The following is a 23,843-nucleotide window of genomic DNA, read 5'->3' as shown; positions in this document are numbered from 1 at the left end:
TCTCTCTCTCTCTCTCTCTCTCTCATCGTTCGTCCTCCTCGTCTCTCTCTCTCTGTCTCTTCTTCTCGTCCTCGTCTCTCTCTGACATTAGTCTTGGTCGTTTAGCAATACCGAAAACATACGACCAAGGGTGTTTATTGACGTAATGCAATTTGATCTAGGATGCTCAAAGGGTCGGGTTGTTAAGGACTCTAGGGTGCGGCCGGTGCATGAATATTGGTGTTGGCAAGGATGCATGTGTAACGAGGGTTGAAGAGGAGGATGTATAAATAACAATTTTAGTCACGCCTCAGCTTAGCAAACTTCTGTACATATCAGCTACCACATTTTGATTATTTCTTCCTCTGCCACCACCATTTTGGATGTGGTAAACCTGTTAATTGATCAATTAAAATTGATTATTAAGGGTGAAGGTTAGTTGAGATTGCGACTATGAGGAATGGCTGTTAAATACAAGACATTTAGAGAAGATTCAAATACAGGGTATAGTAGTATTGGGTCTTTGTTACTTATCAGAAAGGCCATAACCCTACAGTTTCTGTCAAATTGAGGTCTACTGGAGTAGACAATAATTTCTATCATGGCAGTGATGCAGAAGACGGTGCTTGTTAATGAAATGTATTAAAAATGCACCGAGGTCCTTTGCGTCGCTCGCCGTTGGAGATGATGATGGTGATTAGAAAATCTCGTAAGTTGAATACCGTGGCTGGGAATGAGTAAATATCAGTCAAGTGTAGCAGTAAAAAATATTATAGATTAGCCGAGTGTACTGCCTGCCGAAAGTGGAGATGTTACGAGTATAATAGAAAATGCCGCCTTTCATTAAAACCGCTGTAAGAAAAGTATATAGGCGTCAATTCGGTTAATAGGTATTCATATTATTTGAGATATTATATAAACGATTTTGACTTTTAGTAGCATCTCTTCGAAGGAAACTTGTAATGAGAAACACACTTATCGACTGAGTCTTGAGTCAAGTCTTGTCCTGTGTGGTGGAATTCTGCTGAAGAAGACGACCCAATTTCAGTTAGTTCGATGCGAAGAATTAATCTCTTTCTAATATTTCTTATTTTCTTGTCACGTCAATCGCATTTTGCCTGTCGTGATTGATGCGTAATGGGACTCCCTATGTGCCATTGGGGACCGTTTCAGCAAAAGTGTTTATTTTGTCATTTCGCTGATTATGTTTTCTTCGGAACACCAGCAACGTTACTATTGTTCCCATTATAGAACAGTATAGTATAATTCTGAAGGTGGAAAAATATCGGTCATGATAGCTGCGGCAAATGTCTGCAATAAGTACTAGTAATGCATCTTTAGATCCGACAGGTTGAAAGTCCTGAAGTGTTCAAATCGATTCAAGTTATACCGGTATAACGACTATCTTGTAATGAGGGACCAGTATTTGTTGGTAATTTTTAAAATGAGGGTCAATTTCTCAAGTGCGGTATTATACAGGAATGCCAGGAACGTAAAATGGAGAATCACCAGACTTTCACAGAAATTAGGAGCAAATTAAGTGGGTGAAGCCAAGACTTATGAATAGCCGATCTTTCCTATCACGTCTGTTGAGTTATTAACTCTATTTAATGAATAATGATTCTGGTTATTTAACCATACTTTGATTTGCCCAAGACTCGACCAAGAATTTGTGCACGGCACTGGGAAACAGACTTCATCCACTCAGGCATTCTGTTAGCTAAGATTAATTACTGTTTGGAAAAGCAAAATACCTCAAGCCGAATGAATGGCCTCAGGAGGGTGGGAAAGTATAGAAAAAAGAAATTGAAATACAGAAGGAATGAATAAGCAATAAAAGAAGAATAAAAAATAAAAAAGTGAGGTAAAATAAATTGACTGCGAAATAAGATTTACGCAAGCCTGCTCAACAGTAACGCGCTCGAACGTCTTAAATTTCAATGATTCAACCATATGCGTAGGGGGACTTTTCCATAGTTTGGTTACGGCTGGTGGTTAACTCCTAAAAGACTGGTGTTTAACCACACAAAATGAAAGTCAAGAATTTTGTTGTTGACTTTTATCAGGCAGCAATGAAGTCTTGTGGAATTCCTGATCAAAAGCTAGGGATATCTGTGCAACACTGGAAATTAGAATCCATGCGTCATTAGTACCCATGCCCTTTCGAAAGCCAAGCTCCAAACCAAGGTGTAAATGATGAATTTTAGCGCAAATATTTAGACTTTTGCCAGCCGAAGATCTAGAGGCTTTAAATAATATGAGAGTTACAAACGTTTGGAAGTAATTTGCAGGTTATCATCTGTTATTCCCACGTTTACGTAATGAAACCACATTACCAATCCTCCAGCATATGAAGAAGGCCCCGTTCTAGTTGACTTATGAAACAATAAGAGAGCTTAGGAGCTAAGTCATCACCAGGCTTCATAAAAAAGGAGAAATGACAATTCGGGTCTACACCTCCTTGATCACTAATATCAAATCAAAGATTCGCAATTCCACGGAACAGAAAATCAAAATTCGTCGGCTTAGCCCGGGAAAATGGGAGTGATACAAAATGAGGTTCTCATCACCCGGCACACCGCCATCACATAGCCAAAGGGCCGTTTTTCCATTAGACAGTGAGTGACAGCCATCTGATATAAAAGTAAAGGAGTCCCCATTAAGTCGACAGCACATAGCTTAGACATGAAAGAGTCCTTTTTGGGGTGACGTTTTATTCATTTTCACTTGGGTACAATTATTCCGTATCAAATGTGATCTTGTTTTGCCATTGTTGGAATGTTGTTCTCCTGCCTGAATATCAGCAACACCTGGCACCTCTCATCTCCGGGACACGGTTGTTGCAAGTGCTGGTTTCTCTCCCCACCAACAGTAATTGTGGCGCAGAGCATCTTCGAAGGATTTCATGCTTCGTCATCATCCATAAGGTTTAGTTCCTCAGGGAGCTTCCACTACGGTCCCGATGGACGTCGGCCTGGTTGTGATATGTGCTACTCAGAATCGTTGTTTTGTTTAATTGTTCACTATATCACATTGACTTGTAGTACCAGCTTTTCATACCCTTTACTGAAAGTGTTTGGACCTGTATTTCAAATCGTGTTATGGCATTGCTACTTAATTTACAAGAGGCGGTAATCTGGCAGTGGTATTCTAAGGTACCATGCGCTTTTGCCGTAATAAACCTGTATATTTATTCTGTAGCCAAAGCGAGGAAACACATACATACGCGTATAGTATATATATATATATATATATATATATATATATATATATATATATATATATATATATATATATATATATATATATATATATACTTTTTTTTACCGTACGCCATGTCTCATTAGAAATGTTGTAACCTCTGGTTCTCGATAATATCGCCATGTCTTTAAACGTAAAATTAGTTATTCATATAAAAAGTACATTGGTGAAATTATTCGGTTATTTCTCTAGCATTTGAATTCACCCAGGTGTTTCTTTGTCTCTGTGAACGTTATTGTTTTCTGGAGTAACAAAATCCTCTCTTATTCTTTACAGGAGAGTGACAAATTACTGTTCATGTATTATGTGGCTATTTGGGTACACCGTTTTAAGCTTTTCGTTATTTACTGGCGATAACAATGAAAGTTTTGTTTTACTTTATCGGTTATAAATATTATTTTTATATTATTGTAATACAAAAAAAAACAAAAAAAAAAAGGAACGTCATATCCTTTGAAAGTTACCAAAATTAAATATTTTTGTGAGTTCTGATATATATATATATTAATATATAATATATATATATTATATATATATATATATATATATATATATATATATATAATAATATATCGGTGTGATTATTTACTTGCATTTTGGAGCCTGGGAGTTGACGTTTTGTTAAATATAAATCATCATTTCTTCTGGTGGTGGTAAGGAAGAAACATTTTGTGATTCTTCAGACCTAACAACGTACTAAAAATATATTTTGACTATATTTGCCATATAAAAGAGCTCGTTTTCGAAGTGGACATTGAGGAAAAATGTATTGTAGCTGTTATTATAAGTACGAGCCTCGCTAGTGATAACCTCCTTACCTTACTTGAGACCTTCCAGATTTAGTATCTGCTTATTCTCATACGTTAAACATGTACATGAGGGAATTATACGCCAATCAAAGGACATATAACGGTGTGTTAGTCACTTGGCAAATGTAACCTATTCAACGTGTGGCCAATATTTCATCATCCGGGTGATGTGTCACGTCATGACTTCTGTTTACTCAAGATTTCGTCTGAAGTGTTGTTAGAGGTGAAGTTCATTTAAAAGTAAAAATGTTTGTTAGTAATCTAAATATAATTTTTTTACTTAGGTTTTGTAAATTTTATTGTTTTAGTTTCCTATTAAGGAATTTTTGGATTGCATGGTTCCTTTTGAGCCTATAGGAATTGTGTCATATATGACCATGAGTGGAATAGTCTGTGGTACTAATAATCTTGTCATTGACGTTCATTGGCATGCACTTATGGCCATACATGTAATCAGGACCCTATTGTGTAATGTTGAAAGGCTCATTTTATGGTGTGCACCATCGTTTACTGTCTTTGAATACCTTTGAGTGAAAATATTGTTGACGAAAATGTTAAAAGATGACATTCTTATTCGATATCATTACTGCTATGGTTTCATTGCAAACGTTTGCATCCGTATTTATATGTGGCACCCTAATAACAATAAAGAAGAATCTGTCCATAAATCACTATTTGTCATCCCGTGCAACACTAGCAGAGATTTGTCTTCGACATCCCTCTCTTTCGAATCACTTTTGCGAAGCAGTGCGACCACAGCATTTCCAGCGGCATGAAGAGGATCGAAGTCAGGATGGCAGCCATGAGCAGCGTCATCAGGCTGGTTATCGTTTCGAACTCCACCGGTTGGATCTCCACTCGGCAGTTGTCTGGCCTCGGCTGCTTCTTCTCTCGCCACCATTTCACCAGGAAGCCCGATTCCAGCATTTCTAGGATTCTAGAGGCAGAGAAAGAGATGAACACAAGGTTTACTGGATTTTCACCTGCTACAAAGACTGACATAGCTACCGTATGATTGTGCATGCATAGACTTTGAATGCATACATTATATCTATATTTTATATATAAAAATCGATGTATGTATGTATGTGTGTGTATGTGCCACATTAACTTTGAAACGCATTGAGCAATGTCCACAAAACTTGGTATACATATGATTTACAATCTAGAAACCACCAGCAGGGTGGGGGGGGAGGGGGGGGGGGGCTAGGGCATCACTATCATCAAAGGGCGCCAAAGGAGAGCGAGGGTTTTCTTGAAACGGGCTGCTCTGCTTTTGCCTCACACTTACTAACTTTACCAATTTATTAGACCTAATTTCGGTTTATACACATGACTTACTATCGGAAAAGAATACTGTGGGGGTAGACATCAGTGGCACCAATGGGGGTGGGGTTTGGGAGGGGGGGTTTCAGAGAGAGAGAGAGAGAGAGAGAGAGAGAGAGAGAGAGAGAGAGAGAGAGAGAGATTGTTTATCAGTTATCATTCAGAGCTATCGTGGCAGCGCCAGGTTAGTCAGCTAGTATATATATATATATATATATATATATATATATATATATATATATATATATATATATATATATATATATATATGTATATATATATATATATATATATATATATTACGTAGATATGTGTGTGTGTTGTGTACTTTTGTATGTAGCAAGTACCTCATATTGAGGAAGTTTCTTGCATTGGGAGTCCTTTGATTCATAAGTTTGAGAATAAAAGTTTTTTTTCTCTCTCTGAATCCCCCCGTTTTATGGAAAACATTTTATATCTGAACATACACACACACGCATATATATATATGTATATATATATAGTATATATATATACATATATATATATATATAGTATATATATTATATATATATATATATATATATATATATATATTTGTGTGTGTGTGTGTAGTTAGTTAGACTTCGTTAGTTTAAGTCAGGAACATACTTGGGGTTTTACTTTCATAAGTAAATGATGTTAGTAGATATTTGGCAGACGGGGACAATACATTTCTTCTAAGAGAGAGAGAGAGAGAGAGAGAGAGAGAGAGAGAGAGAGAGAGAAACATTTTATAATTTTGATATTAGACATGGAGACTTACCATTGAAGCCTAACGGGAAAAAAAAAAAACTCGGTAACTTACGCAGAATTGAGAAGTGGAGCGTAAGGCGAACCTTTCTTGAGGGCAATGGAAGACTTCGATTGGAAGTAGGAGGTCGGAAGGATGAACGACTGGCAGTCGGCCTCGTACTTGAACTTGAGGTGCATCTCCCATTCCATCAAGACGTAAGGCTCGCTTCTGGTTCTCCGCATGGCCGTTTCGAGGTCTTGAGAAATAGCAGCGTAGTTGTTCCTTTGGAGCGATTGCCATACTTTCTGGTGAAGATGGTTTGGCGAATCCTGGGGAGAGAAAAATGTCAAGACGAAAAACATAGACAAATATTGCGATCCTTGTTTACCTGTTTTCCTTCGTTGTTAGATTCTTACAGCTTGAAATTTCTGTCTCGCTCTCTGTCGTAAGTATGTGCCTCTCTGGATGTGGGCTTCTCGCTGTTCGAAGGTTGAACAATGTGTGGTAGGTAAGTCGTCACTAGATTGTATTTTTGCATTGCTTTGCTAATGAAATGTGGATCGGACAGATTCTCGGTCCTTAATATCGAAAATCTTTGCGGGAAATCTGACACCTAATTCAGTGATATAAAAATGAGTAAAATATGGCTAATTAATTTATCTTTTCGTTGAATTAATTAATATTCAGATGTTAATATCCTACTGATCCTAGCTCATGGGATAATTTAAGTCTCCTGGAAAACTCGTTTGTGAGAAACAGAAACGTTTAGGGGAAATATCAGGGAAACTTTGCTTTGGATTTTACTCTGTGTGTAATATCCATACAGCAAAGGACAAACTCATCGAGATGAAATGAGAACCTCTCGGGATACAAATGACAGCATACACCTGAAAACACCCCAAAAGAGGTCTTAGTAACTCAGAAACCCCAGGAGAGATACCCATACGCGAGGAATGCAGGGGCCTCAGCAGATCCGGCATATGCACCAAATGGCATTCCCAGTGAACTCATCACGTGCTCACAGTCGCCCATTGTAATGTACAACAGTTGTTGCACAGACATGGTCCTTTTTCTTTTCCACCTACTTCTTTTGACTTTTTTTCTCTGAGTTTAGTTCTCCTCTTGTTTCACGCAAAGGCAATTGGCAATGAAAGCATGCTTAGCAAAACGGGTTTGTCCTGCGCCACACGAAATTATACACGTTTTGCGTTTTGTGCTCAAGATGGTGACAGCCAGTCAGTCATCAAGCAGATTGAGAACTTTTTGTATATGCGTTTGTTTTAAGAATAGCCGCTTCCTTTCAATGAGGGAGCCCCAGAAACATATTTGGTACCATATACTTACCTGTTACTCCAAATGCCAATAAAGTTCCATCAATAAATCCGTAATTGGTTGGTATAATGCTAACTTTTGCCTAGTGACGGCGTTGTGTGATAGTCATAGTGATCAATTATGAAGTAACTGTTTTACCTTGAAGTATTCTACGGGAGCCGTTCCTTCCACTAGTCCCAGTGTCATAGAAGCCTGAAGCACATCTTGCAGAGAGACTAATTTTGGGTCAGGCAGACCGGCAGCCAAGCTGGAGACCAAGAAACTGGTGTAAAAGGCCCCGAGGAACTTGAAGAACATCTGCGCCAGAAACGCTACGAGTCGCTCGGAAGTATGGCGCAGCTGGAGGTCGTTTCCTGAAATTGAGGAAAATCAGAGTTGCTCACTGGCGCTCACTAATTCATGTCCACTGTCATTTCCAGAGGTGAAATAAACATCAAGTGCATTGTCTAGTGCATGCTGGATGCATTCATACACTGATCAACTCTGTTTCATAAAACTCAATAATAACATGAAGTTTTGTTTAGTTCCTTGAAACGCGGTAAAGCATTATTTCCTGAAAAAGTTTAGCGCCAGATCTTTTCCTGAGGTGTCATGAAAGAAAAAGCTGAAAATTGAAAATTGAGCGTTATTTGACTGATGATTATAATGAAGTGCGTTATTCGTCTGCGGTGCGTGTGTGCCCTTATTATGTGGCTGGATTGTTTAACAGTTGATGAGCTCTACTGAAAGAAGTGGAGAAGACTTCCTTTTTTCGAAGATATTACTTGATTTAGAAATATCATATCAGCTAGAATTTTTATGATAAATCTTTGGAGTTTTTTGGGGGTGGGGGTTGGTGGGAGGGCGGTTGGTTATTCTTGTGACTTAAAACTGGGAACCTATCATTTATAAAAACTTGGGGGGTGGGGGGCGGGGGGCGACTAGTCATTTTTAATTTTCGTTGTCCTTCAGATAAGCAGTGCTTTCTATTTACAAAACCGCTAAAATTCAATTTACTTGAATTACTTGACTGAATAATACGGTACAAAATACCGCGTATGTAACTATACTCTGTTTTTTTTCATCTGTCCATCCGCCTGTGGTGTTTTTGTATGGTAACACTGCGTCCCGGGCTTTAGATAGTTACGCTATGTGTAAGTTTTAGGTAAATAAAAGGCTATCTGGGTGTACATTTGCAACTGAAAAGTGTTTTAATAATTTACTGTATGCGAATTACACCGTTAATATTCGAAATAGGATATTAATATAATCGTTGAATGTAAGCTGAATGTAACTATCTAAAGCCCGGGACGCAGTGTTACCATACAAAAACACCACAGGTGGATGGACAGATGGAAAAAAACAGAGTACGTATAGTGATGCAATTGTATTCCTGCTTAGTGGAGGACATTTAATAGTTTTCATTCATACATACTGAAATTTCACTCACCGCATCCATTCCATTCCTATTTGACAGTTTAATTCTCTTGTTATCAAATGTACAGACAGATGATTATGATTTTTCAATTCAGGTAGGCGCGCGTGCGCTCCCTCGTCGCAGTGAACTAACAAGGAAGAGTATAGGCCTCAGAAGTCGCTTTGATGAAGAGAGCCTAATTGCTCTCTTGAATGGAATGTAGTTGGTTTTATTCAGATACTTTGATTAGTAGTTGATCATGATTATAAATTCATACATTTTAAATCGCACCCCAGCAGCTGCTAATAAGTTATAATATAGAAAGCCAGCCTGTGTTAACGGTCTTGCATACCCACCTTGGCCGCAGCCGTATCGGACAATGGCCGTGAAAGCGTCCAGAATGGAGAAGTGACAACGGCGGTCCTTGCTTTCCTTGGCCAAGAAGAGGAGGACCGTCATAACCGCCGCCATGGCCACCACGCACGACCAGATGACGGCAGGGAAGGGTCTCGTGTATGCCGTCCAGACGACGTCTTGTGCGTTGGGCCGCTTCATTATCATTTTGTACCTGCGAGACATGTGCACAGGACCGTAACCGTTTCTTCTTCCTCCTCCTCCTCCTCCTCCTCCTCCCCCTCCTCCCCCCTCCTCCTCCTCCTTCGGTGCAAAGACACTCGCCCAATAATTGAATAGTTGCGGCATTGAAATGCTTTGAATACAAAAGCTTATTTTACCCTTGTGGTTAAAAGAACTTTAATTCATGTATTTTAAGCTGTTCATGTAATGCTAGTTTATTCATCTACTTGGTTGTATGCATTCAGATGAAGTTGAAAATTATTGTCAATTACAAAGACCACTGAGAAGGGCACCTTAGTGTCATTTCCTAGTCCAGGCCCGAAGAAAACCTGAGAAAGGGAGAAGGAAAGGTGTGTCAGGAGTCAGGCACAGCAGGACCAAGAAAGAATTCTCAAATGTAGCGGTACAAAGGAAGAAAGTTCAGAAAATTGTGCAGTCCAAGGGTTACAGATAGAGAACTCAAAAATAAGTCAAGTTTAGCCGACGAATTCCAATGAAACTGAAGTGCAGGTTTTCATGGAAACGTTGACGCACTGTCTGGAAAAGTGTCTAACTTGGTCTAGAGAGGTCGCAATGGCTGGGACGAAGACAAGCAACAACGTTTCTTGTGCTTCTGGGCCTTGGGATTTTAACCGATATATCGTCATCCACCGATTGTGATGATATTCGTACCAGATTAAGGAATAAAGAAGAGGAGACAATACATCCTTTAGGTGTGAAACGAAAGGGACTTCGTATCCAGGAGATACGAGTGTGCTGCGAGATAGTATGAATGATGCGGGGGGGGGGGGGGGGGGGGTGGGTTTGGAGGGGATCACTTGTGGCTTGGCTGATGGACTTAATGTTTGCAGGCGTTTCATGAAGCAATTCATTCTGTGGAAATTTTCTAAATGGAGACGACACCTTGATTCTCCTATGGATTGAAAATTAGCAGTGACTGTTCTCTCTCTCTCTCTCTCTCTCTCTCTCTCTCTCTCTCTCTCTCTCTCTCTCTCTCTCTCCACACACAAACACCGAAACAATTTGACTGTCTTACCTCGAATCAACTAAAGGCATTATGAAGTCCACTGCTTGACTTCGGAGGAGAGTGATGTCCAAGGGAGCAACCGCGATGTCGGCTTTCCCGTAGAGCACCTCTCCTATCATGCCCGTCCAATCGCCGTTTGAAAAGGCGCCCCACTGCTTGTCAGCCACTTCGTGACAACTGTAGCTTTTTATTTCCGGGTGATAAGAAAACCAATTTAGGCAAGAGAGAGAGAGAGAGAGAGAGAGCGAGATGAGAGAGAGAGAGAGAGAGAGAGAGAGAGAGAGAACTGGACTTTAAATATAAAAAAAAAATTTTAATTTAATAGATTAATATTTTCGTTGTATTAGAACTGCTAGCTCTTCTCCCAGTTTTTATTTTTAGAGAGAGAGAGAGAGAGAAAGAGAGAGAGAGAGAGAGAGAGAGAGAGAGAGAGAGAGAGAAAGAGAGAACTGGACTTTTATAGATTAATATTTTCGTTGTATTAGTAACGCTAGTCTTCTCCCAGTTTTTATTTTTTTTTTTATTACAGTATTTCCATTCTTCAAGCTCATTGTGATTTGGTGTTGACGAAAAAAAGTAAGATAAAAAACTTACGTGAAGTTCAAAAGTGTGGCGAGTGTCTCCATCAAAGAGTGAAGCACGCCGCTCGCTCTCATCGAACCGTCCCGTTGATGATGGAGGATTGTTAAAGGATATGACTGCAAATATGAAGGATCCCAGTTACCCAGCGGAATTCTTCGCAAAGCCTTTTAACGACATTGACTCTGCCGTCGTCTTTTTACTTGTACAGCTGTTTATGCTATGTGGAAATTAGAACTTACGCAGTTTTCAGATGTTAATATTGTCAGCCATAGATGCCTAGACTATTTTACAGCTCTCAAGCTTTGGACCTGATTCTCTCAGATGCTGGTAAATAAAAAATATCAGTTTGTCGTTGCCCCTCATCTCATCTTTCGTATATTGAAGTAACACACACACAGTACTTAAACGACTTAAGGAATTGACGAAATCTTGACTACTGTAGTCTACTGGGTGGAACACAGGGTAATGTCAGGTGCAAATCAAGTTGTGCTCTTATTGTCGTCAATATCTGTGTTATAGTAGGTATCAACCTTTCATAAAAAAATGTGAATGTGAAAGGTCTCTACTGAAATATAACTTATGAAAAAGTGGCAAACAAGAAACCATCCGTCGATGGTCGGTCCAAGTCATATAATAGAATTCTAGTTATTAAGGGATAGAACGCGAGAGTAACAAAGACAGGATGTGTGATCCCGTTTGTTACATTAGGTACATTTGTATGAGAGAGAGAGAGAAAAAAAAAACTTTTATTTTATTTTAATTTCTGTAGAGAAAAATGCGTTCCCCTATAGGACAAGAGTCGTGCGTCCCTAAGGCAAAACCTGAGACGGGTACATCTCTCGATTAGAATAATTTATTTTTTTCGTACGTAGTGGTCGCTTTTGTAGGCTACAATACGTGTGTCCTTTAGGCAAAACGTGTATTTCCCCGGTAAAACTTTAGAAGTCTTTAGATAGAATGACTGTTCTTAAGAAATGAGAATGTTTGCGTCAAACGCATCTTGATCATTACCTGTATGGTGACGCATGCAAGATGCAGACCCGAGAGATCCCGACGCCGTTTCATCCTCTCTTCAGATGGCAAAGATAATGTGATGGCGCCGAACTTTAAAACCTTCAGCTTCGAATTGGCATTTGTGGGTGGAGCTTTTTGTTTTCGATGCCATTCCAGACCCTCATTGAAACGTGACTGGAAGGATTGTTCGTGTCTCCAGGTTTCAGGCAGCGCTTCTTTCCTCCACCACTGTCCTATGATCTGTCGACTTTGAGGCAAATTTTCCGTGACTTGAAAGCTTTCCCAGAAGTTCACTATTTTTCCGTCTTTAGTATACGTAGCCAGGACTATCTGTAAACAAATCGGAAAAAGAAGTATATCGAGTTGTTTATTGTACTGTAATAAAAAAATTGTTTTATTTATTTATTTATTTATTTATTTTTTTGTTTTTTTTGTTGAAAAACTCAGCAATTTCCAAAATTTAGATTGTGGTGGTCAGAAGAACTTTAGCAATTTGGACAATAAATTAGGAAAATGGTAAAGATGCCAGAAACCATAAATAATTTGCCAAAAAATGGGCAAGGAAATGACGTGCTAAGTGTCCTCGCGATTAAAAGAAAGTAGCGCGTGCATTGTCAAGGTCCATTCCGCTCTAGGAAGAGTACGACTGAAGTTGTCTAAATACTTGTACTTTGTATCACAGCATTTAAGAATTCCTAAATCTTGAGAATTCAGTCATATATTCGAGTTTGTTTTCAGTGCTCATCTAACTACATTAAGAGCGTAAGGCTCACTCGTGAAAGTGTAACGTCACAATTTACAGAAGAGTAAAACAGTCGATCTCACCTGGTTGTCCATTGGTAAGTAAACCTCATTTAATCTCTGTTGTAATTGCTCCACGTCTGCCAGTAATAACCAGGAGCCAACGTTCTTGTTCTCCGCAAATACCTGAATACGTAAAAGAATATTAATGAATCATTGTTAAGCTATTCTCTGTAATGATTGGCGCACAGCATACGAGATGATTTACTTATATTATTACAAGTATTACTCATTCATTTTGATCAGCTCTTCTTCAAAGAAACTCACTCTCCGAAATACTCGAAGCTCGTTTGCAGTCCTCAGACGACAGACAGTTAAAGTGGTCCCACTTTGTGGATCGATTTCAATCTTCAAAGGCATTGTGCGGCCTTCATCAACCATCCTCCCTTCTTTTCCCTCCTTTGTTATATTTAATGCGTCGACAGATGTTGAGTTCTGGAATTCTAACAGTTGTATTTTCTCTGCAGGTAAGACGCGAAGTTTGGCTGAGGGGCTGATAGCGAGGTAAGACATCATTCTCAGCGTCCATAAGTTATTCTCTGTGCTGCCACCTTCGAAAATACCGACCATGATAGTGGGGTTTGGCTATATATATATATATATATATATATATATATATATATATATATATATATATATATATATATATATATATATATATAGCCGAACCCCACGATCATGTATATATTATATATATATACTATATAATAATATTATATATATTATATATATATATAAATATTATATATAAATAAAGGTTTTTTGCCACGAAGGAAAAAATGAAAAAGCGAGATAGCCAAGTACTTTCGGTCCTGTTCGGACCCTTTACTGAGGCAAACTGATTTTACAGAGAACAACATAGTCAAAAGAAGGCTTAATATACAAACTGACACTACAAGATAAGCAATAAAGGCGATTTTCACTCTACAGAAAGGAGGAGCCGCCTGAGGGTAGCCACACCTTGAAGGATACACACAGTAAACAAGTTATTCTTCCAGAAAAACAGTACATTTTGAAAAAACCCAAAAAAACCGGGAGCATATACAATTTAATATCATGAATTTTTACACAGATTTTCCCCCCACCCAAAAATTATTATTAATGAAAAGACGAAAGAAATATAAATATATATATATCTCGTAAGAGAAAGAGGGAGAGAGAAATATCGAACCAGAGAGAGAGAGAGAGAGAGAGAGAGAGAGAGAGAGAGAGAGAGAGAAAATAATCAACTATATACATGTGGGACTAATTTATTAGTTGTTCATTTATTTCAAGGTCCTTCATAAACATCTTACAAATATATGGGTCCAAATGGTACATTCCCAGACTAAGATTTAGGTTGTTTTTATTAGTGATTTGTATAATTGCCGATTCCAGTAAATTTCTTTTGGGAAACATAATCATTAGATCTAGCAATTACCGAGGTATCACCCCAATTAATACAATGAGATTTTTCACTCAGATGGATAAACAGTGCATTTGAAGTCTGGGCTGTTCTAACTGAATACATATGCTGCTTAATACGTACACATATATCAATTTTTACTTGACTGACCAACGTAAAACGATGGGCAATCATTACAAGGAATTTTGTAAATGATGTTGTTATTTGTTACGGGACTATTCTTAATTAGCATATCTTTAATGGTATTGTTATAAGAGAACACTACATTAACATTAAACGATTTAAATATTGATTTTATGGTTTCAAATCCACGAAAATAAGGTAAGCTAAGTAATTTTTAGGCATTTCTTTTCATTAGTAGCAACACTATAAAACTTTTTGTGAGCTTTTTGATAACATAAATCAATTAAATGAGGTGGGTAGCAGAAATCGTTTCCTATCTTTTTTATGTATTCTATTTCTTGGTCCAGATATTGTGGACTCGTGATACGCAAAGCTCGTAGGAACATAGAAGAAAAAATTGAAATTTTAAGATATTAAGATGGGTGGACCAGAATAAAAAATGTACATATGTTAAATTATTTGTGGGTTTTCTATAAATACTGAATTTGCATTGGACAGATTCTCTATGTATTAATACATCTAGGAAATGGATGACATTGTTCTTTTTAATTTCAACAGAGTATTTTATGGATGGCACTAAATTATTCAATTTAGACAGTAAATCATTTACATCGATACCACCAGGTAAGACTACTAAGATATCATCGACATATCGGTACCATTTTAAGGGGACAAGTGTGATATTCGGAAGTGTTGTCTCTCAAAAAATTCCATATATAAGTTTGAAAGGAGAGGTGATAAAGGGTACCATACCAAATAATTGTTGGTAAATTATTCTCCATTGAAAATAAATCTGCAATCACAAATACATAACTTATTTAAGGAAATTATGTGACTAACGGACATAGGCAATTCATGCAGTACAAGTTCATTTACTTAAATATTCTAGCACAGAGTCAATAGGGACTTTGTAAACAAAGAACATACATCAAAACTGACAAAAATATCGCTAAGGTTTAGTACAATTTTATTTAATTTTTCCACACGCTTTGCGTATCACGAGTCCACAATATCTGGACCAAGAAATAGAATACATAAAAAAGATAGAAAACGATCTCTGCTACCCACCTCATTTAATTGATTGATGTTATCAAAAAGCTCAAAAACAAAAAATTTTTATAGTGTTGCTATTAATGAAAAAGAAATGCCTAAAAATGTACTTAGTTTACCTTATTTTCGTGGATTTGAAACCATAAAATCAATATTTAAATCGTTTAATGTTAATGTAGTGTTCTCTTATAACAATACCATTAAAGATATGCTAATAAGAATAGTCCCGTAACAAATAACAACATCATTTACAAAATTCCTTGTAAGGATTGCCCATAGTTTTACGTTGGTCAGTCAAGTAAAAAATTTATGGTACGTATTAAGCAGCACATGTATTCAGTTAGAACAGCCAGACTTCAAATGCACTGTTTATCCATCTGAGTGAAAAACAATCTCATTGTATTAATTGGGGTGATACCTCGGTAATTGCTAGATCTAATGATTATGTTTCAAGAAATTTACTGGAATCGGCAATTATACAAATCACTAATAAAAACAACCTAAATCTTAGTCTGGGAATAATGTACCATTTGGACCCAAATATTTGTAAGGATGTTTATGAAGGACCTTAAAATAAATGAACAACTAATAAATTAAGTCCATGTAATAGTTATTATTCTCTCTCTCTCTCTCTCTCTCTCTCTCTTTCTCTCTCTCTCTCTCTCTCTCTCTCTCCTTCTTTCTCTTGTCTCGTATATATATATTTATATTTTCTTTCGTCTTTTCATTAATAATAATTTTTTTGGGGAAAATTTGTGTAAATTGTAAAATTCATGATATTAAATTGTATATGCTCCCGTGTTTTTTCAAAATGTACTGTTTTCTGGAAGAATAACTTGTTTCCTGTGTGTATCCTTCAAGGTGTGGCTACCCTCAGGCGGCTCCTCCTTTCTGTAGAGTGAAAATCGCCCTTATTGCAAATCTTGTAGTGTCAGTTTGTATATTAAGCCTTCTTTTGACTATGTTGTTCTTGTAAAATCAGTTTGCCTTCAGTAAAGGGTACGAACAGGACTGAAAGTACTCGGCTCTCTGCGTTTTCATTTTTTCCTTCGTGGCAAAAAAACCTTTATTTATACATAGCATCATGTTTTAATCATACTTCGTGATCAAGTTATTTCTATATATATATATATATATATATACATATATATATATATATATATATATGTTTTATATGTGTGTATATTTATATTTTGATATACATATATACACACAGCTTAAGTATGTCATTCTTTGGTGGGTATATATATATATATATATATATATATATATATATATATATCATATACATACATACATATACCTGCACATGCTGTATACTGGATGTAGCAAATGAAATGTGCAACCTATGTAACTGTGAATAATTCTTATATAATAAAAAAAGCTACCATATTGTGAATAAAATTTCACTTCTTTTGCACCAACAGTATTTATATTGCAAAATTAGAATGCATGAATCAACTCCTGTGACTTTATCATTGAAATGCATGAGGCTCAATAAATCTGTTATACCAGAGTCCCAGTCGAAGCTTATTATTTTTTGTGTCTTTGTGCCATTACAATGACACACTCAAGTTCAAGGACGTAGGCAATCTCATATATAGAAGTTTTTTGCCGAGTAGGTATGCTATGCAACATTTCTCATTCTTTACTCATTTCCTCTTTTTATGCGGAGAGCTTTGAAGTATTGAAATATGTTAGCATTCCCGTTCGTAAGCAGACAAAATAACTCGTTCGTGCAGTTGAGCGGAGGTTTCCGAAGAAAGGTAGCCTTCAGTGTCACGTTCATGTGCTTTGTTCATGCCTAAGGCGTCTACAGTAAGAACCAGCTCTCCAGATGTCCCAGTTTTACAAAATTGACTTACAGCTGCCAAGAGGCCCCTTCCAACGAATCAGATCTGGCTCACTTCATGACTGCTACGGATGTCTGCTCGGATGGAAATGTGCATCGCTCTCTTGTCAATGATGTCCTATCTTTGAGGAAGATTTTCTGATTGATTGAATCATTCCCACATAAAACATCATGGTCAAGCGGGGACATCGTTACCTGTAGCTCAATTTCGTAAATTGGATGGAGACGCCCTCTGCCATCACAGGAACCCTGTCTTGTATTTCGATGTCAGCAGCCTCCCGTCCGTTGCGATCATATTTGGACGAGTTTGCTCGAATAGATGGTTTTCATTTTTTCATGATGGATTTGGACCTTCGTCATATCTGTTCGTCCATCCTCCATATTGTATGTTTCTGCGGCGAAGTTCCATTAGTCACTAGCGTCTGAGAGCCAAGGCTCGGCGTGTTACGCTAAGCTGAGGTGCCACGCTGACACATTGCCCATTTTCATAAGTCTAGAGAGACTGTAATGCTATATTAATGGATATTCATCGTTGCCGTAGCTTTTCAGACTGGCATCGTATCTTGTGTATGAATTTTTTGGCAGGTCTTATAATTTTGTTGTTGAGTTTTAATTTGTTCTTTAGTTTTCATCCCTGATTTCTGTTTATCTTAAAATATGGGCATTCTTTCCTGTGGAAACTCTGCTTTTCATATTTATGGCCTTTTAGGATTTCTCTGTAATAATAAAATTAATAATAATAATAATAATAATAATAATAATTAAAATAAGGAAGGAAAACCAACCTAAGCATGGCATGGATAGACTATAAGAAAGCCTTCGACATGATATCACACACATGGCTAATAGAATGCCTGAAAATATATGGGGCAGAGGAAACACATCAGCTTCCTCAAAAAATACAATGCGCAACTGGAATACAATACTTACAAGCTCTGGACTTAAAACTATGGAGAGGTGAATATCAGGAGAGGGTGGGATCTTCCAGGGCGACTCACTGTCCCCACTACTCTTCGTAGTAGCCATGATTCCATGACAAAAGTACTGCAGAAGATGGATGCTGGGTACCAACTCAAGAAAAGAGGCAACAGAATTAACCATCGATGTTCATGGACAACATCAAGCTGTATGGTAAGAGCATCAAGGAAATAGATACCCTAATCCAGACTGTAAGGATTGTATCTGGGGACATCAGGATGGATTTTGGAATAGAAAAAATGCGCCTTAGTCAACATACAAAAAGGCAAAGTAACGAGAAACTGAAAGGATAAAGCTACCAGATGGGAGCAACATCAAACACATAGATGAGACTGGATACAAATACCTGGGAATAATGGAAGGAGGGGATATAAAACACCAAGAGATGAAGGACACGATCAGGAAAGAATATATGCTGAGACTTAAGGCGATACTCAAATCAAAACTCAAACGCCGGAAATATGATAAAAGTCATAAACACATGGGCAGTGCCAGTAATCAGATACAGCGCAGGAATAGTGGAATGGTCGAAGGCAGAACTCCGCAGCATAGATCAGAAAACGAGGAAACATATGACAATACACAAAGCACTACACCCAAGAGCAAATAAGTATAGAGGACTGCGTCAACATCGAGAACAGAGCACTGGGGCAAATCTGAAAACCAGTGAAGACGAGTGGCTAAAGAGTGCATGGAAGAAGGACTAATAAAAGTAGACGAAGACCCAGAAATATAGACAGGAGAATGACAAACAGAACAGAGGACTGTCACAACAAACCAATGCACGACAATACATTAGACAGACTAAAGAACTAGCCAGTGATGACACATGGCAATGGCTACAGAGGGGAGAGCTAAAGAAGGAAACTGAAGGAATGATAACACGCGGCACAAGATCAGGCCCTAAGAACCAGATAATATATGTTCAAAGAACCATAGACGGAAATAACCTCTCTCCCATACGTAGGAAGTGCAATACGAAAAATGAAACCGTAAACCACATAGCAAGCGAATGCCCGGCACTTGCACAGAACCAGTACAAAAAGAGGCATGATTCAGTGGCAAAAGCCCTCCACTGGAGCCTGTGCAAGAAACATCAGCTACTTGCAGTAACTAAGTGGTACGAGCACCAACCTGAGTGAGTGATAGAAAACGTTCAGGCAAAGATCCTCTCGGGACTATGGTATCAGACAGATAGGGTGATACGTGCAAAATAGACCAGACGTGACGTTGATTGACAAAGTCAAGAAGAAAGTATCACTCATTGATGTCGCAATACCATGGGACACCAGAGTTGAAGAGAAAGAGAGGGAAAAAATGGATAAGTATCAAGATCTGAAAATAGAAATAAGAAGGATATGGGATATGCCAGTGGAAATTGTACCCATAATCATAGGAGCACTAGGCACGATCCCAAGATCCCTGAAAAGGAATCTAGAAAAACTAGAGGCTGAAGTAGCTCCAGGACTCATGCAGAAGAGTGTGATCCTAGAAACAGCGCACTTAGTAAGAAAAGTGATGGACTCCTAAGGAGGCAGGATGCAACCCGGAACCCCACACTATAAATATCAAAAAGGTTATCTGTCTAAAAAAAATTCACATCTGCAGACGGTTCATTTACAAGTATAGAAACAGCATAGTATATATTATTTGTTAGGTTTATAGCGGTTATCCGTATATTTTATTACATGGGCTGTTCCCTAATATTCTTTTAACACTTATGCTTTTATTTAATTCATCCATTCTAATGTCACTTATCCTTTTGCCTAGCATACTTAGTCCAGCTTGAAGGCTTCCTTGGTGAGAAAGAAAGAGGACCAGATTAGATTCGTTTGAAATTGTCTGCAGTTACGCATCGGTGCGTTCAATGCTCATCGGTCTACAGCAATGTTGCACTTTTTCCAGGCGTGACATATTTTAATCGAAGTAGAGGTCCAGTGATTACAGGAAGAAACCTTTGTAATGCTGCACTGAAAAAAAAGTTATGCGAGTGGTGGTTGTGAAATAGAAGGCTGTTATAAATGACTGGAAATTAACCTTTTGGAAAGAATCCTTGAAAAGAAATGGAGGATTTTCTTGACAGAAAGAACATTGGAAATGAGAATCATTTGAGACAGTAAAATAAATAGCCAAATTCAGAGGCCTCTTTTCATGCACTTTATATAGTATTGTATTTAAATGAAATATAGTCATATTGTACAAAGTTTGGGAACATTTCAAAACTACTCCCTCATGACATGAAAGGCAGTGCTCATTTAGATCTATATTTTCAGGTGCATTTTTGATAGTGAAGTAAATTACGAGTATTTATGTGCAGTGTTTTACAGACCTGCTTTTATTATGTAGATATTGTGGAAGCGATGAAATTCAACGTAATCGTGCACCAGCTTTCCATCTCTCTCGAGTGAACGAGAGCGAATAGTATTGGCGCTGAGGAGCATTAGGAGACTCGTAGCCATTAGTGTAAGTAAATTCTTGCCGAGGTCCACTTTCACAGCAGTCATCGCTTCTTGTGGCGGGTACTCATTCACGAAAGCGTATTGATTCAAATTAATCAGTTAGTAATTCTGTCTTGATTTGTAGTCAGTTGTATCGTAGATTCTGTATGAATGAAGCCCCGTATTGCGAAAATGAACTTCCCAAGGAAATATCCCCATCTCTAGACCAGCGCACGGTCCCGAATAGTCACGGCGAAGTTCCGCTCAAGGCGTCTCTCTGCCTACTGGAAGGGTCTGATCCGCGGTGGGTTGTTCGACTCGACGGAATAAGGGACTACTTGAGATACATATCTCTGGTGCACAAACATGCAGAACGTGGTCATCCTTCATGCTTTTCCGCCATTGTTTACATGAAGAGGAGGGTTGGTGTCATCATAAAACCAACTATATTTTGAGTCATTATCGTTTATGTTGTCATTTACGTAGGGCTTCTAAACCTTGAAGTTAAGATTCGCAGGAATGTGGTATAGATGTTCATGTCAGTTATCTGGCGTGAAAGGCGCCCTTGTTTTCGCAAAAAGACGTAATTGGAATGTTTTAGCACATCTCTTGACCTGTTTTGTGTTTGTGTGTGTATATATATATATATATATATATATATATATATATATATATATATATATATAATGATGGATACAATGCAACGGAATTATTTTAGCGGGCTGGAAGGAATGGCACTGAAATCTGTGGTTGGGGCGAAAGTTCCAAAGCTCCACCTACGCCACTTCACCACCTACAGGAGAACACAAATCGACTCTGGATAAGTAAGAACCACAGAATGATGAAAATTTGGTCTCGAATTAGGTTTTAGTCGACGTGTTATGTAAGAATTATTATAATGTAAGACGTTTAGAAAAATCTACCGAAACTTGAGCTGACTTCTCTGTGGGTTTTTTAATTTCAATAAATCTGAAATATTCTTAACTTGAATTTCACATTATCTTTTCGGAGGGCCATTTATATATTGTCTTATCCAGTCGACCTTGGCAAGCGTAAGAAAAAAAATTTACCAAAGAAAAAGGTTTCCTTTTAGAATTGTAGATTTGCGACGATAAAACAAGATTACAAAGTGTACAAAAATACTGTCTTGGAAGGAAATTTGTTATATTTTGAGTATGCTCTCAGTAGGAAGGTGGCATTCGGAATTGGGCCTGTTCTAATGTTGTAATGTTAAATGATGAGGAATTCGGATTGACTCGTGAAGAATAACACATGGGTTCAAATTTAAGTCACTCATAGACTTGTGTTACATTTTTCTTTTTATTCATTATACACATCATCCAAATGAGAGTTGTAACCCAGGAATAAAAAGTACTCTCCGCTCAAACATCACCTCTCTCTCTCTCTCTCTCTCTCTCTCTCTCTCTCTCTCTCTCTCTCTCAAGATGAATTTATGAATTGTGTGACGTATACATATTATGTACTGACCGATATATAAGTAAAAACAATTGTGCAGATGCATTGCAAATAGTCCGAAGAGAGTGGAGTTACACTGCAGGAGGAAAAGTGCAGCAGATAATATTTGGAGTACAATCCGGTGTGCAAATATGAGCAAACTGGCAACTCTAGTCTGTTCTCGGCTGAGGTAACCGAACAATGAATGTTTTCTTTGCCACTTAGCTTTCTTTTGCATTTTCGATGCTCTGCATTACTTTTAAGCTTTAACGTATTTGCGTGTACGGCAGCAGTTTTTCAGGGGGAAATGTTTTTCGTTATTCATTGTCGCCAAGAAAGAGTTATTGAGTCAGGATCCCCTCGGTAAGAGGAAGTACCGGACGAACTCGACAGTACCTCTCGTAAGCTTTCACTTTTTATTTCCTAAGCAACTTCGATGATATCAGTTGGCAAGATTTCATTATTTGGGTGTTCTGATGTTGTTATAGTTGTAGTTATCAACCCCACAACATTTGGCATTGTCTTTGAGGATGGAAGATTGTTTTCTGTTGTCAGAAAGCGATTGTTAAGCTACAGGTGTTCACTCACAGCCAAGTGTGGCCGAGTATAGTTCCAGAGCACAGATGTGTGTGAGCGTTTGTTCCCAGTGTTCCGTACATGTGCGGGTGCGTCTTTTTTTTCTTTTTACTTCTTTTTTTATATTTCATCATGGCGTCATAACAGATGCTTCACGTACACGTAGCTTAGTCTAGGTTGCTTATCCGTTGAAGCGACAGCTGAAGAGAAGTCGTTACTTTTTAGCTGAAGTTTGTGAAGATTTTTCGGAGTTTATGTTGTAGGAATTGTCACCTGGTGAATAGGTAAGTTTGCAGATGGCTCCTACCTGTGCCCAGGTGTCAAGTATAGGTACAAGAAGCGGGCGTTGACTCACCCCCTTCGCTTTTAGACTTTTTTTTTTTTTTCTATTCTCTCCCCTCCTCTCGTTTTAACTTTTTATGTCTGGTATGAAGAGTATGATTGGTATGGAGAGAGAGAGAGAGAGAGAGAGAGAGAGAGAGAGAGAGAGAGAGAGAGAGAGAGAGAGAGAGTTATCCTTCCTTTAGAACACCAAAATCTGGAAAAAAAAAAATTTCGTCATGTCTTTTGCAAGCCTTAAATCAGTTTCCTGTTTATAGTCTCATTGCAAATATGATGCGAGTTTCTCTCTCTCTCTCTCTCTCTCTCCTCTCTCTCTCTCTCTCACCCCCTCTTTTTTGCCTTGTGTTATATATTATTTTGCAAATGTTTATGTATACACCATATAGAAATAGTATATAAGTATGTGCTATGTTACCTTTACTCGTAACCACTTGATGATACCCAGACGGGTAGCACATTCGCTACACCCCCCCACCCCCCACCCCTTGTATGGGAGGTAAGGAGTGAAGGAAAGTATGTTTGACATATGTATGTACACAAACGCGCGCGTGCTCTCAGTCGCGCGTATATATATAATATATATATATATATATATATATATATATATATATATATATATATATATGTGTGTGTGTATATATATATATATTATATTATATATATATAATATATATATATATATAGTATATATATATATTTGTATTTATGTATTTGTAAATAAAACATATATAATCGTAGCATACGATTCCGAGAGAGAAAGGGAGAAG

General features: G+C 37.8%; 2 protein-coding genes across 3 annotated transcripts in view; one reads left to right on the top strand and one right to left on the bottom strand.

The window, feature by feature from the left end:
* Positions 1–23,843, top strand: part of LOC135215298 (cytospin-A-like) — a 692,483-nt gene that overhangs the window by 117,486 nt on the left and 551,154 nt on the right. The gene's annotated exons all lie outside the window — the stretch shown is intronic.
* Positions 4,743–13,427, bottom strand: LOC135215782 (probable glutamate receptor). Its single transcript, XM_064250733.1, has 9 exons — positions 13,125–13,427; positions 12,882–12,983; positions 12,054–12,386; positions 11,055–11,158; positions 10,470–10,637; positions 9,214–9,425; positions 7,600–7,814; positions 6,202–6,458; positions 4,743–4,986 (listed from the first exon to the last, which is right to left on the bottom strand). The coding sequence occupies exons 1-9, from the start codon at positions 13,425–13,427 to the stop codon at positions 4,743–4,745; spliced, it is 1,938 nt and encodes a 645-aa protein (XP_064106803.1).

Source organism: Macrobrachium nipponense, chromosome 5, assembly GCF_015104395.2.
Source record: "Macrobrachium nipponense isolate FS-2020 chromosome 5, ASM1510439v2, whole genome shotgun sequence".
NCBI classification, from domain to species: domain Eukaryota; kingdom Metazoa; phylum Arthropoda; class Malacostraca; order Decapoda; family Palaemonidae; genus Macrobrachium; species Macrobrachium nipponense.
Note: the sequence above shows the minus strand (reverse complement) of the source record. Positions and strands in the feature narration are given on the sequence as shown.